Source organism: Mchenga conophoros, linkage group LG14 (genome assembly GCF_057382185.1).
Source record: "Mchenga conophoros isolate Kocher_MC1m ecotype Shallow Benthic linkage group LG14, M_conophoros_male_GT1.1, whole genome shotgun sequence".
NCBI lineage: Eukaryota > Metazoa > Chordata > Actinopteri > Cichliformes > Cichlidae > Mchenga > Mchenga conophoros.
Window position 1 is genome coordinate 5,143,638 of NC_140539.1, and position 15,743 is coordinate 5,159,380.

Genomic DNA, 15,743 nt, shown 5'->3' on the forward strand with positions numbered 1-15,743 from the left:
CATATATGGATCAGGTGTGCGACCACCAGTTTGATGAGGTAGTGAACACAGGCGTTCAGCTGTCTCGCTACACTGTGTGTATCTAGAAAAAAACTGTCTGAGAAAAATGTTTATAGCCAAGAAATTGGTGATGAGGGTCAGTTACCTTAATTGGGCTGCTTAACCCTTGTATGGTGTTCGGGTCTGTGAGACCCGTTTTCAGTTTTTTTCAAAAGAAAAATTAAACAATTAATTATTTTTTCAACCTGAAATTCATTGGCTTTGGCTTATTTTCTGTGAAGAACATAAATCCGAACTAATTTTCAATGACCTCATACTGTACCTCCCCCCACGCATTTACATTACATACAAGGTGTTCGGGTCCACTGGACCCAGGTCTAATAAAAGTGTTGAAAGTGCAGGTCCTGTGTTCCCATACTCTGTCCTCCTCCTTTCTGGTGCTGCTGATAGTGTTTTCTTCCCCTCCTGCTCCGCACAAAGTTGCAACATTGTTGAAAATTCAACTACCAACACCGTCTGCTCTTACATTCTCACACATTTTACCCTCTTTCTTGAGGGATCCAAATTTTATTTTCTCATACCCTGTCCCACCTGCAAATTAGGGGCATAATACTATAAATAAGACTTTGCCAGTGTGGTTCTTTATCACAACTGATCAAGATGGCAAAAGATTATCTGCTGCGAGGGCCGTCCAATTGATTTTGGAAGAGAGAGGAGCTTTGGATGATGATGTTGACAAAGAGGTTTCAGAATATTTCACATTTCTGAAAATTCAGAGTCTGACAGTGACTTTGAAGAAGACGATGAGGTTGAGCACCATTTAGTAACAAAACGAAGACGAGTACCCCATCTGCAGCCAGCTCCAGGACCAGAACAAGCCCACCAGACAGCAAGAAATATGGATGTCAATAACTGGTGAAATTGAATGGTCTTCTTGCCCAAGAAATGAGCCACCCTGCAGAGCTGTTACTGTGATAAGCCAGGGCCAACACGGCTGACAGGACATCAAGTCTTCATTTGAGCTTTTCATCCCAGATTCCATCCAGAAAATTATTCTGGATTGCAGTAATCTAGAAGGAAGGTGTGTTTTTGGAGAGAGATGGAAGGAGATCTAAGAACCCCAAAGGCCTACTTTGGGGTCCTTATCCTTGCAGGAGTTTTCAGGTCCAAAGGGGAATCCACAGAATCCCTGTGGGATGCAGAAACCGGCACGAACCTTTCCGTGCATCAATGTCTCTGGAAAACTTCCACAAAATTTCCAGGATTATCCGTTTTGATAACCGAGTTGACAGACCAGCTCGACGGCAGAGAGACAAGCTAGCTGCCATCAGGACAGTGTGGGATAAGTGTGTGCAACACCTCCCCCTGTTTTACAAACCTGGGCCTAATGTCACCATTGATGAGCAGCTGATCCCATTTAGTTGTGAAACATATTGCTTCACGTGTAAATGTGTTGTGTCTTTCCACTCACTCCACTTGATTATAACTGATATATTTTTTATAACATTAAAAAACAAAACAAAAAAAACCCGAGAAGCACATTGATTCATAAATGTGATCTAACAAAAGTTAAAGGGAAAAAATTAACCATGTTTGCTGTTCATATGGTTTGTAATTGGGATGAAGTAAACATCTGATGAGTAATTTAACAAAAAATTGTTTGATAGTGTTAATTTGGAAAGCCAAAACTCTGGCGGGTCCACCAGACCCATGAACACTGGCTGAGTAACAAAAATATGAACACCACACAAGGGTTAAATCTGATATTTTCGATACTGGCATCATGCCTTGTCAAGTGTTACCTGCCTTTGTGGAAAGATGTATGCAACATAAAATGTTAAAAAAAAACAAGGAAGTCTTTTGAGCCTCAGGCTGTGTCTGCTGAGGTGCCCTCTAGCTGAAGATTTTATTAACATTTCACGTTTTCATTTTAAGTCTTTTACCTTGCTGTAATGTACCATTGCGTAGCAGCTCAAAGATTAACACATATGTTGCTACCAGCTAAGAAAGCATCAACCTAACCCCATGTAGCTGTAACTATTCCAACAACATGATTAGTGCAGCGCAGCACTATTCTCATCATCATTGGCCCTTTGTGCTGTTTAAAAAAATGAAACTAAAAATGGAATCAGAATTGTAAACACTTAATTTTTATTTCAGTTTCAAACATTGAGTTAAAAACAACAACAACAACAACAAAAAACAATCTGCAGCTATTGTTGCATGTTGTCTGTAAAAGTTCTTAAATTCTGTTAAGAATTTCAAATGCTAAGGCTTTTTTAAATTTAAAATGTCAGTGTGTGCAGTGAAGAGTATTTTAGCTAAAATATTATGCATGTCCTAATGAGACATTTATTCATGTTGAATATTACACTGTTTTTATTCTTCATCATAATTCACATTTCTTCAGTGCTGGTGTAGGTCTCCCTGACCAGATTTTGTCTAGTCTTCTCATAAGCTTTTGAGAGTCATTTAATACCATGTAAACTCGCCGGGAACTGTACAGGCTATAGGTCACACTGAAGGTGGGAAAACTTTTGAAATTGTTTACTGTGGTCTAACATCACAAAACCCTGGGTTAACATGGGTGTGCACACTTTTTACATCCACCGTATATATAGCCAATCTATATCTTGGGCTGTTTCTCCCATTCTTCTAAATTCTTTCTGGATACAAAGTACATAGGCAATTCAGAAAATGTCACTGCCAAGAGAACAGCAACATACTTGTAGTTATGATTGTTGCTGCAATAGTATTAGTACTACTACTCCTTTCAGCTGTTTCCTTTAGGGGTCGCCACAGCAGATCATCTGCCTCCATCTCATCCTACCCCTAGCATCTTCAATTATCCTTGTCAGCCAATCACAAAATTATATGGCAACTAGGGCTGTTCGATATAACGATATATATCGGATGACGATATAAAAACATCTATCGTTTCATTTTACGCTATCGTTTGTTTCGTGGTGTCGCAAAATAAACTGTTTACGGCAATATTTTTTCACTGTTTTGATGGTCACTGTAGTGGCTATATTCATTTCTTAAGTTCTCTCTTTCTCTTATATTTAATATAGCCACACTACGGACGGACAAGCGCCTGTTTTTATGCGTTGTCGTTAGCAACAATGACGGTAAAACCATCGCGTGTCCGCTTGTTTATTTTCCACATAAACCTTGCACAATAAAGCTCAAGATCCTGTTGAGACTTTTCAAAATAAACTGAACGACGTGAAAGAGCATGCAGAGTATTTACGGATGAGAAGCAAAAAAGAGCTGGCAGGTGCTAAAAAAAAAAAAAAACCTTAGACTCAAACGTTTGAAAAGGCTTTTCCCCGCAGCACGCCGTGTAATAAATACTCACAAAGAAAACAGCGGCCGTTACAATTTATGTCTAAAAATGCATCGCCGCTTGGCATCTTTCTTGGCCTTAAGACAACAATTCTGATGGCTAAAGATCCAAACGGGACACAAAAAAAAAGAAAAAGAAAAAAAAATGCATCGTTTCATGCATCGGTTAAAACACTCGACTCCAGGTACACGATGCCCAGCTGGAAACACTTCACGTAAGTCGAGCTGCCCGAGATTCACAGAATTTACAGAAAATGTTACATTTTTGTGATTTATATCGTTATCGGGACGATAGATGTCTTATATTGGGATATGAGATTCTGGTCATATTGCACCTGATGGCAACACAAATGGGGCGATCGTGGCTGAAAGAGTTGGCAGTTCGTCTTGTAACCGGAAGGTTGCCGGTTCGAGCCCTAGTTCAGACAGTCTTGGTCGTTGTGTCCTTGGGCAAGACACTTCACCTACCGCCTACTGGTGATGGCCAGAGGGGCCGATGGCGCGATATGGCAGCCTCACTTCTGTCAGTCTGCCCCAGGGCAGCTGTGGCTACAACTGTAGCTTGCCTCCACCAGTGTGTGAATGTGAGAGTGAATGAATAGTGGAATTGTAAAGCGCTTTGAGGGCCCCGAAAAGCACTATATAAATGCAATCCATTATTATTATTATTATTAAATAAAAGTGGAAAGTTATGGGAGTGTTGTCAACAGTGAGAACAGCTATATCACCAGCAATCTCATGTGTAAGCCTGTATATCACCATCGCAAACAAAAAGCCTCTCTGAGCTGATCCCTGATGTAATCCCACTCCCACATTGAACACATCTGTCACACCTACCACACACCTCACTATTGGCTTTCTGTCCTCCCTTGTTCTGCACCACACTGACATACTGCTCTGTCACTCCTGACTTCCTGATATATTACCACAGTACCACACCTGTGGAACTATGCTCTCTCTAGATCCACAAAGATATAGTCTATCGCCTTCTGACCTTCTCTATAGTTCTCCATCATCACTTTAAACCTAAACACCACATCTGTAGTTAGGAATGGGAATTGATAAATTCAAATCCCCATTCCGATTCCATTATAAACATCACTTATCGATTCACTTTCTTATTGATTCTCGTTGGCTCCATTTTGAGAGTAACCACCATTGCTAAGCAGCAATAGAAAAAATTACATTACATGCAAATTGCATTTTTTTCGGTCAAACGTTTGTGCATTTTGTTAGGGTAGCACCCTTCTTTGTTTTGATCAGTGTTGGAGTCGTTACTCAAAGTAGTAATTAGTGCACATATTACACAGAAAACTTTCCTCAAAGTAATGCAGTACGTTACTTAATTACTAAGATCTTTCTCTTAGTACAATACAAAGCTGACTGCAGAAAGCAAAGACGCAAAGTGATTCCGCATTAGAAACATGAACAGCTAGAAAGGGAGGCTGCAGCCTAACTGTTCATCTGTTTGTTACCTATAGAAGTTAAGGGTCTTGCTGCTGGGATCGGCATTCACTCAGCTTTAGTATTGGGTTCTTGGCTAGCTTAGCATTACTATGTTGTCTGTGCAGATACGTGCAAAGAACTAAAGTTGCAGCATAATGCATTCGTTTCTGTCCTGGATGCAGTTTTCCACTTTCCCACTGTGCTCTCGTCCTTTAGAGCAATAAAAATAAATGTCCATATCCACTGCATTGCTATTTTCCTCCTCAATCACCTGATTGTCACGCAAGCACAAAAACCAATAAGCAGAATCAATAGGCAGGCAGACCAACGATTCCAAGGAATTGGACTACCAGGAAACGGTTTTCTAAAAAGAGTAGGTTCTTGATTCCCTGGAGGGAAAATAATTCTGACAGTATATAGCAATATACAGCAGGTAAAATAAGTTTTGAACACATTGCTAATTTTCTAAGTAAATATACATATACACGTTTCTAAAGGTGATATTGATATGAAATTCTCACTAGATGTTGATAACAACCCATCCAATCCACACATGCAAAGAAATCAAACTGATAAATTATGTCCAATAATTAGAAATAGGGCTGGGCCATATCATACCATTCACGGTAATACCGGTGTAATGTTGGGCAATGATAAAAAAATGAAATATCACGACAGAATATGGGTAAAACGCGCATGCGCAGTGCCTTTGTTTTCATTAGCACATAATGGAAAAAGCATGGTGGCGATGGAGAATGAGAAGGACGAAAGCGGATCGTTGAATGAAACAGATGAACCACAACTGGTTTGTAAAAATTCTGCAACTTCAGTGGGTGGAGCTGGTTTGGCTTTCGTCCGTCAGATACACACCAAAGCATATTTTTTGGTAGAGCATGCTAGCGGGCCGTCGTTATTACCAAACCGATTTTATGTGCTACACGGCGCTCAAAAATCTGTCAAATGTTTTAGTACAACTTTGCTAAGCTACAAAGCCGCACCGCTTGATGGATTGTCAGAGCACTACGGCTATCGTAGTCAGGAGCCTCGCGGAGAAATACGTACTGTGCTTCAACATAATATTACCGTATTGTGTGTGTATAACCTCTTTTTAAGTCTGAGCAAAGCTGCTTAGAGAGATTGGGATCAGAGGTTTTGTTTTGTGGATATTATACATGGTTATGCTGAGGATATGTCGGCCAATTTCCACTGGAAATGCCTTTTGGTTAAACTGTCAGCAAGGAATTTGCATTTGCACTGTAAAATTTTTATATAACTTTAATGCACATAAAAAACAGCTGCTTGTTTAAGTCAAAATACATTGATGGGTTTTTTTTGCACTAATAAAGTTGTGAAGTTGTAAAGTATTTTGTCTTGCGTCAATTATATCGTCAGTTATATCGTTATCAAATATATATTGTGATAAATATTTTTGGCCATATTCCCCTGCCCTGATTAGAAATGACACAAGGAAAATGTATTGAAAAAATAAACAGGGAAATGGAAAGTCATTAAACCAGCTAAAATCTATTAATAATTAGAAAACGGTCCTGTCACTTAGCGCAAATTATATAATCTAGTTTACTACTGATGGCCTATATAAAAGGTGTCTCATTACCAAGGCGTCACACAAGAAACTTCTCATTATGAGTAAACCAATGAGCTCTCTCAAGACCTTCACAACCTTATTATTGCAAAACATACTGATGGCATTAGTTACTAAAGAAATTCTAAACTACTAAAGGTCCCAGTGTGCACTGTTAGTGCCATAATCTGGAAGTGGAAAAAACATAACTTCACTATAAACTAGTCAAGACCAATTGCTTCCCCCAAGATTTCATACAGAGGTGTGAAAATAATTATCATAAGATTTGTCTGAGAGCCAAAGAGAGCACTAAGAGAGAAAAGACATTCCCGAAAAAAACAAACAAAAAAAACCAAACAAACAATAAAAACCTGCTGCCATTTACATGGATGATGAAGATGAAATGAGAGTGGACATTTAAGGAAGACAGTGATCCCAAACACACAGGGAAGGAAACTCTCAAATGGTTTCAGAGAAGGAAAATAAAGGTTCTAGAATGGCCCAGCAAATCACCTGACCTGTATCCAATTTAAAATCCATGGAAAGAACTATGGTAAATGGCCTGCATTTGTATAGCGCTTTTCTAGTCCCTAAGGACCCCAAAGCGCTTCACACTACATTCAGTCATTCACCCATTCACACACACATTCACACACTGGCGATGGCAAGCTACATTGTAGCCGATATCATAAATTTGGATATCTGCCGATACTGATATGAATCCGATATAGTGTTTTTTAATCAATAAAACTGTTTTTTAATATCTTGCTGCATTTTGTATAAGTTCATACTCAAGTTTAAATAAACAACAACACTAAAGCTATTCTGTTATACCTGTATGTAAAAGATACACTGCACCCAAAATATGTCATAGTTCAGCAAAACTGATCAATCTAATGAACTTAAACCTGCTCCTAGGGCTGCTCAATTAATCGAATTTTAATCACGATTACGATCTGGGCTTTCAACGATCATTAAAAATGACTGAGCCGATTATTAGCCCCTCCCTCATTTATCCGCGACACCTTAAAGGCCGGTCCGTGAAAATATTGTCGGGCATAAACCGGTCCGTGGCGCAAAAAAGGTTGGAGACCGCTGATTAAGAGGACCCGAGGGAAGCTCGGAAAGCTAAGCAGAAGTTATTTGGAGAGTGACTGCCGTTGGTTGAAAAGAGAGTTTTAAAAAAAAAACTTCAGTGGTGTTGCACACTATTTTATATTATTTTTTTAAAGTCATTGTTAACCCTTTAAAGCCGGTCAGAGCAGCACGCTCCGTTTTGCGTAACTATTTTTAAATCCCTGTAGAACCTGAACCGTGTAAGCTAGCGCAATAATTTGTTTTGCATATGAAACCGGAGGAGTTGTACTTACATCTGATGCCATCAGCTTGTCCTCGGTCACGGTTTCGTTCCACATATAGCTTTGCAAAAATTGCATAAAAAGAGCTTGCAGGAACAAAAACATAATATTCCAGAAACACGCTTTGCCGTTCCTATCAGCTGTTCGTAACACTTCCCACAGTGAAATGATGCACCTGCTGTTTTCTTTGCAAATTTGCATCATAGGATTGTTTTTTGTTTTTCCTGCAGTATATAAAAATTGCTGTATCTCCAAAATAAAACTATGAAGACACTCAAAATAAATTTCCTGTGGTGGGAAACTATTTTTTGCAACTTTATTGTATTTAAAGTTTTGAGGGATAAACCTCTTAAACTTCTCCAAGTAGAAATATATGTAAACAAAACAAAAGCGATTTTCAATTTTTTTTGTAGTTTATTGCACTTTTTTGCAATTTATGTAATTACTATGCACTTAATGCATACATATTATTAAAATATGGGCTATAACAGTTGTATTGATGTATAGCAACTTGAAATGCTCTCACAAATGGCACTACAGCATGTAAAAAAAATAAATAAAAATAATATAAGCTCTGGTGGACTTGGTTCTATAGTAGGTCTTAAAGGGTTAAATAAATATCGTCAAATAATCGTGATCTCAATTTCAGTGAAAATAATCGTGATTATCATTTTTGCCATAATCGAGCAGCCCTACCTGCTCCATCCTCCCTATTCTGGTATTTTAAAGAGTACTTAGCAGAAATATTAAGCAACCTAACTAATAGGGTTGCAAACTCCCAGCAAAAAAAATAGGGAACCACCCTCCACCTAATGATGCTTAATCGACTTAATCAACTTTAATTTGATGCAGTGTGAAAAAAAATGCACAGAATTAAATTGTCTGTGAAGGTTCTCAGTCATCCAGGTCATCGTAGTCAAAGGAGCTTGCAAAGAAAAGCATCTGGACTTCTTTAAGTTACTTGAAGACGTTTCACCTCTCATCCGAGAAGCTTCTTTAGTTCTAAGGTCAAATGTGGAGAGTCCCAGATATAAACCCAGTGGGAGTTTCCCCCCACAGAGGGACAAAAGGACCCCCTGATGATCCTCTAATCGCCTGAGCCAAGGTGTGAAACTGGGTGTGGGTCCCAATCAGCCAGAGTTTCGGGTGTGTTCATTGTGAAACCTGGCCCCACCTTATCATGCGAATTCCTGAGGTCAGATGGCCCAGGATGTGAGTGGGCGTTAAGGCGTCTGGGAAGGGATCTCAAAACTGGATTATAGATGGCAGAGAGTTGGTGTCGTAAACCCCCGCCTCTGTTCAAAGATGGTCGCTCACAGTGGACATAGATGGCTTCTTTCACTCCTCTTTCAAACCATCTGTCCTCTCTGTCCAAAATGTGAACATTGGTATCCTCGAAAGAGTGTCCTTTATCCTTAAGATGCAGATGGACTGCTGAGTCTTGTCCTGTGGAGGTGGCTCTTCTGTGTTGTGCCATGCGCTTGTGAAGTGGCTGTTTGGTCTCTCCAATGTAGAGGTCTGGGCATTCCTCGCTGCACTGTACAGCATACACCACATTGTTAAGTCTGCGTTTTGGCGTTTTGTCTTTCGGGTGAACCAGTTTTTGTCTGAGCGTGTTGCTGGGTCTGAAATGCACCGGGATGTCATGCTTGGAGAAAACTCTCCTCAGGAGAGTTTTCTCCAAGCATGACATCCCAAGCATGAGCCAAGGTGATCCTCTAATCACCTTGGCTCAGGCAATTAGAGGATCATCAGGGGGTCCTTTTGTCCCTCTGTGGGGGGTTACTCCCACTAGGTTTATATCTGGGACTCTCCACCATTTGACCTTAGAACTGAAGAAGCTTCTCGGATGAGAGGTGAAACGTCTTCAAGTAACTTAAAGAAGTCCAGACGCTTTTCTTTGCAAGCTCCTTTGACAGAATTAAATTATTTTTGAAGAATAATTAAATAGATTCAACATCTTTCTTCTACAGAATGGCAGACTGCACAGATGGTATCTTCCCAAAGGAAAAAGTAGTATAGCTTACTAGGGTATATTAGACTTAACAGTTACTATATACAGTAATGGACTTCTATACATTTGACATCAGATTAAAACTTTGGGTGTAAGATTCAGATAATTATTTATAAAAAGCTAGACATTTTAAATTAGAATAACAAAGAAAAGTATGTCTTTGTGCCCCCTTTTCCCTGTTCATGCCCTATCGGCCCCCTTGGCTAAACTTTGCTAGATCCGCCTCTGCACAGTTACCAGCCGTCAGCTACGTAGAAAAAGATCCTGGTGTAGAAAGTAATATTAAATAAATTCTAACAACAGATTATCAAGCTTAAACGTGCTGCTGTTGTTCAGCCGCTGGTTTCCTCTTTCTGGTCCAAAGTGGGCCAAAAACAAAAAAGAGAGACGGACTCGCAACAGAAAAGCCGATCAGCTGATCATTGATCAGTTTCATGATTGAAGTAGCAGCAGGAGAGAGAGGCAGTCGCTCCATATATCGGTTGTTAAGCTTAACGTGGGAATGCTTTACAAAGATTCAGAGACGAACTTACACACTTGCTTTACTTCTCTCTGGGATAACTTCCTCGGAGATGAAATGCTGGTTTGGTAGCGAGGCTCCAAATACACACAGCCGCTCTATCACGTGATGCATACTGCTCCGACGTGCTACGGTTATGAACTGAGTTACGCCGTGTGGCAAGTTTTGTGAGATGGTTTTTGATATTTAATGGATCGGATTACATTTTTTATTTCTCTTCGATATCCGATCCAGTAATTTACGTCAGTATCGGACCGATACCGATACGTAATATCGGATCGGTCCATCTCTAGTCCATACACCTGAAAGTCCCGAAAACGCATTGCGAATTCTGTTTTGAGTCTACGGATGTATCCGTGTATTTCCGCGGTGCTGATGCTGCGCTGAGCGGACAGCTCCTGAAGAATTTGAAGTGTCGGAATGTGGAAATTTCAACATCGCTTGAAAAAAAACTGCCAGCGAGCAACGTCCCTCTCACCGGTAGGCTAAGTTATTTACAAGCTGAATGTGGTTGTTGGGGTTAGCTAAGATACCGTCATTAAGAAGCGGCACAACTAATGTGTCTATGCGAGCTAATGTGCGATGTGCACCGCTGGCCCAGCCATTTATTTTTAATGCACCTTCTCCGATTAATTCACTGCCTGTTGTGCCATTAGTTAACCCTTCACAGCTGGCACGCGTGCCCAGCGTTGCTGACCCCTGCTGTATACTATGCCAGCCACTTCGTTATGGCATTCCATGTATGCCCTGCCTGCTAGCATCTTGCACGTTGCTGTTATGTGTTGGATTGTCTCAGGGGCATCTTTACACATCCTGCCCTAGAATATTGCCTGGTGTGACAGACCCCAGCCTCTATGCACCTTGTCTTCTGTGCTGTCTTTCAGTAGGATTTCTTGATGTCAGCCACTTCCTCTATCTGCCATAGGTACATAATGTGCAGGGGCTTGTCCTTTCATGATGGTTCCTCCTCCTTCTTGGGTTTCACTGAGCACACGGTCGGTCATGGAAACTTACATTAATTAGTCCCAAGCCTCCTTCCTTCTGCTTAGCGTACAGCCTCACTGTGCTAGACTTAGAATGAAACCCTCCATGCATGGTCAGGAGCTTCCTGGTCTTGATGTCAGTGGCTTCTACCTCCTCCTTTGGCCATCTTATTATCCCAGCAGGGTACCTGATCACGGGCAGGACGTAGTCATTATGTGTTGCATCCTTCTCCCATATGCTCTTCCAGTATTGCTCAGTCTCCACCCTTTGTGGAGCTGTTGTCATATTGTTGCCCTGCCACTGGGAATATACCTTGGATGGTTCTGTGGAGAACAGCTAGTTTATTCTTCTGCCTTCAATCTCTCTGGTATACCTCGTCAAGCGGCTGGCCAAACCTGTGAGTCTTTGTTTGGTAGTTTCCAAGACCTCAGGTATGGACAGCAAGCTCAGATGGCTACATTCTGAGCCGATCACATATCAATCTGATACCAATATCAGCAAACTGGTATCTATACTAGGGATATTTGGATTGCTTCGCCTACTTCTACTAAACCAGTAACATAAAAACTGAAAACATTTTCCAGCAGTGCTGATGTGGTATAGCATTTGGTTTCTTGCTATACATACCATCACAGCAATCACACGTAATCCATTTTCTTTTCTACTGTATTACAAAAAATTAATGCAACTCATCTGCACCTCTTCAAGTATTTGTCAGACTCAATAGCTTGGTCTCAGTAATGATAGAAATGCTATATAATATTTATTCATTACATTTTTTCTTTTCTTGTTTATTTTAAAGCTTCATTGTAACTGCTACTATACTAGTACAAAAAAGTATACTTCAAAATGTTGACATTTTTTGGGAAGTGAAAATCCTTCACAGTAGCAACCCAAAAACTGACCACATATAACAAACATACTTAACAAAATCTATGTAATCTCAAATAATTTCTTTGATATTTTAACAGTTTTGATTTTATAGTCAAAAAATAATAATTTTAAATTAGTAACTTTTGCTAGGTTTACAGCTACCATCCACACAAGTCTGGGTTTCTAAAATTCAGACTTTTCTTGGGAAAACTTCTTACCTGTTTTTTCTCCCCGGTCTGAACAAGCATAAAGAAATTTTTGGAAACAGTGACACAGACACACGTATGTGCTTCCTGATTGGATCTTATCAATCATGTTTCCTCAACTGACTTGTCACATCAGTATCTTGTGACTCTTTTCCAAAGGAAACAAAAACAAAGTGCTTAAATCAGCACACAAAGAACTACAAGGGTTGCTTGCTGGCTTTGTTGTCCATGTCTATTTTATACATGCAGATAGCGTGACCAGTCAATTAACTGTAATGGTCACCTATTAATTTTCAAGTATGGACATAGATCATTCCTCAAATGCTGCCAAAATGCTTGTCTACAAGGAAATTTTCAACTGCCATTTTAAAATTAAAGTTTTTAATATCTCTCTCTCTCTCTCTCTCTATATATATATATATATATATATATATATATATATATATATATATATATATAAAAACAAAATGTAATATTAGACAAATACAAGTAAAAATCAAAGGCTTTTAAATGTTGAGTTAATTTATTAAGAGAAAAAGAAAAGATACTTTTTCACATAGACCTAGATAGGTTTAGGTAAATTGAAAAAGGAGGGCCAGATGTCCTTGGGTTATCCTTGTCTAACATTAAAATTTGCTCTGAATTATGTAAGTGTGACAAATATCCCCCCCAAAAAAATACGACAAAGGTTGTTTTTAAAAAAAAAAAAAAAAAAAAAAAAAAAAAAAAAAAGCAAGGTAGGCAGTAAGCAATATAAACACTGACCATTAAATGCTTTTTCTATTAATTATTAATATTAGTGTCTTCCAAACACGCTCAGATTGCTCAAAATGTAATAGTGTCAATGACAAACTATGTGTATTTCAGCACAGACTGTTGCCTGTGAGGTTTTAATTGGAGTTTGGTGCAATAATAACTAACAAGTAGATGTAACACCGAAAGCCACTTTTTCCAGTGGTAGTAATCCAGGCTAAGCTGCTAAATCCTACGTACAAGCCATGATCTGTATCAACTAACACCCAAGACAACTTAAGAAAAGCGAATTACTTTTCACAATCACAATCTACCAAAATTAACTTTGACTACTGTCTGACTGGGAGGTTTCTTCTTTTGTAAACAGCTGATGCATGTTTTGTCGACGTCGTAGATGTGTCATACTTAAAGGAAATAACTAATACGAACACACATTGTAACAAGAGCTAAGTTTTGAGTATAAACTGATATGGATTTCTCTTACAAATAAAGAAAAGCAGGCGTCTCACAGTAACTGTTAAGAAAATAGCTGTTAGAAAGAGGCGCATTAACTTTTAGTACTCACACCCCAGTAAGTTCATAAGATATTTTGGATGCAGTGTGCTACCCCAGCCACATCTTTTTTGTTTACATTAGAAAGCTAGGCCTGCTAATGTTAGCTACCTAGCTGACAAGAGAGAAAACGACAGATCAACTTTAAATGGCATACAGACGTGTCTTCACTGGTTCAAATGTTCTAGATATAATGTTTTATTAACATTATTCCCCACTGGAACAGGCAAATCCCAACAGCTCAATTATAATATGAGATAAACGTGCTAACTGATCGTGGAGACAGCGCTAGCTAGAAAGACCTCATCTTCAGTGTTTTGCAGCTGGAAGAAGCAAACACAGTACACTACAGTGGAGAAAGTACATTTGACAAATGAATCGGTATTTAATTCGATTTTCAAAACACCTCGTTGCTGTATATATTACGTTAATTAGAGTACTTCAGCGTCAACACTACCGAAGCTTGCTACACCCATCTACTGAATGAGCCCATCTTACCTGCTCATCAAATCTAGTAATCACGGCCTGGACCCATTCCACTGGTTTGTGAGCCGCCATGACCAGGCGGACGGACACCGCAGCCCTCTGCTGCTAAATCCAAGATGCAAGACCGCAGCTGACGGGCTTAGTAATGCATGGAAATTGTCTTGAATCTGTGGGAAAGGACGAAAGGGGCGAGATTTTTTCTCCTTCTTTAGGATTCACCATCCCACCGCCATGACACACTACCGGAAGTCTTCTTCACAGAAACTGACTGGGGGGCGGGCGGTGCAGGGTCAAGTTAGCCGTAATGAAAAAGGACACTTCCAGGCACTGTTTTCAAGATTCATCATCATTTTGATTTTCATTATGCAACATGTATGCTACATGTAACACGGTATGCTATGCCAACAGATACACATAAATATATATAAATATATATACATTGATATATATTTGTGTGTGTGTGTGTGTATATATATACATATATACATATGTGTGTGTGTGTGTGTGTGTGTGTGTGTGTGTGTGTGTGTGTGTTTGGACACGTTCCAATTTCGTTGTACTATTGTACTAGGTATGACTGTGCAATGACAATAAAGAGTTATCTCTCAAACTAGAACTCTGTTCACAGACGCTAGAAGACTCGTACAGTTGTGCCTTTGTTTACCACTATCAGTGGCCTCACAGGAGAGATACTTCTTTAACTTGAGATCACTGAAATCATGGTTACAGTCCACTATATCGCATGTCCGTCCAATGTCCACACAGGCATTTTGAATAAGAAATATAGACATTAGAGTCCACATGAAGGAATTTATGAGGGCTCTCTTCAGACCCTGAGCCACATTTGGTATTGCACCCCTGCACCAAGATAAAGGTAAAGCTTTAACTTGTTATGAACACTTAAAACATTGTTATTAAGCATGAATATATCCTTGCTGCAAAATGGATTTAGCCATTTTGTATGCTTTGAAAATGCGTCTTTTGGGTTAGTTCAAATGTTGTATATTTTTTTTATATATCTTTTATTCAGCTGTGCACGTTGTATGTTGCTGGTTGCTGTATGTAACAGAACTTCATAGTTGTAAGACTGGCCTATTGTTTTCTAGTTTCATTATGATTTTGCTCACTGGTGTGTTCACCTTTTCACAAAGGAGATGTTTAATTACGGTCTCCTTTATAGGTTCAAGATGTTTTTCAAGCTCTGGATAACAGATTGTTGGATCTGTACATCTTTGTTTTTGCTTATTCTTGTCTGCTTCGTGCATCAGGGTTTGTTATCTGCAAGACAAATTTGTGTTTAATTATTTTACTGTTGCATTAGAACAAGACAACATGACTTGTATGTTTACTAAAAATAACTCATACTTGTTAAATAAAAATGTGTATGAAGTATATTTTATAGCCTGTTATTGTATACTATACTTTTAGTCTAATAAACCCCACCATGCAAGCATAAAAAATGTAACACCTACTGCAGGACTCCCACAGCTCTGAGGAACCAGTACACACTGATGAGAAGTGGGTTATTAGAACGAGGCATACATGGGCAACTACTGGACAAGAATATGGAATTACCAGATGAGCCAGTGAGAGGGGTTATATGCAGCATATGTGAGTACTC

At 39.3% G+C, this 15,743-nt stretch overlaps 1 protein-coding gene across 4 annotated transcripts in view; it reads right to left on the bottom strand.

Annotated features, from left to right (window-relative positions):
* The window catches only part of nf1a (neurofibromin 1a), a 140,492-nt gene extending 126,120 nt beyond the window's left edge, over positions 1 to 14,372 (bottom strand). For all 4 annotated transcript variants that reach the window (XM_085244845.1, XM_085244844.1, XM_085244846.1 and 1 more), the window contains exon 1: positions 14,135 to 14,372. In XM_085244845.1, the coding sequence (XP_085100971.1) occupies positions 14,135 to 14,194 (60 nt within the window). In that variant the 5' untranslated portion in view covers positions 14,195 to 14,372. The remainder of the gene's footprint in view (positions 1 to 14,134) is intronic.
* Between the last annotated feature and the right edge of the window lie 1,371 nt (positions 14,373 to 15,743).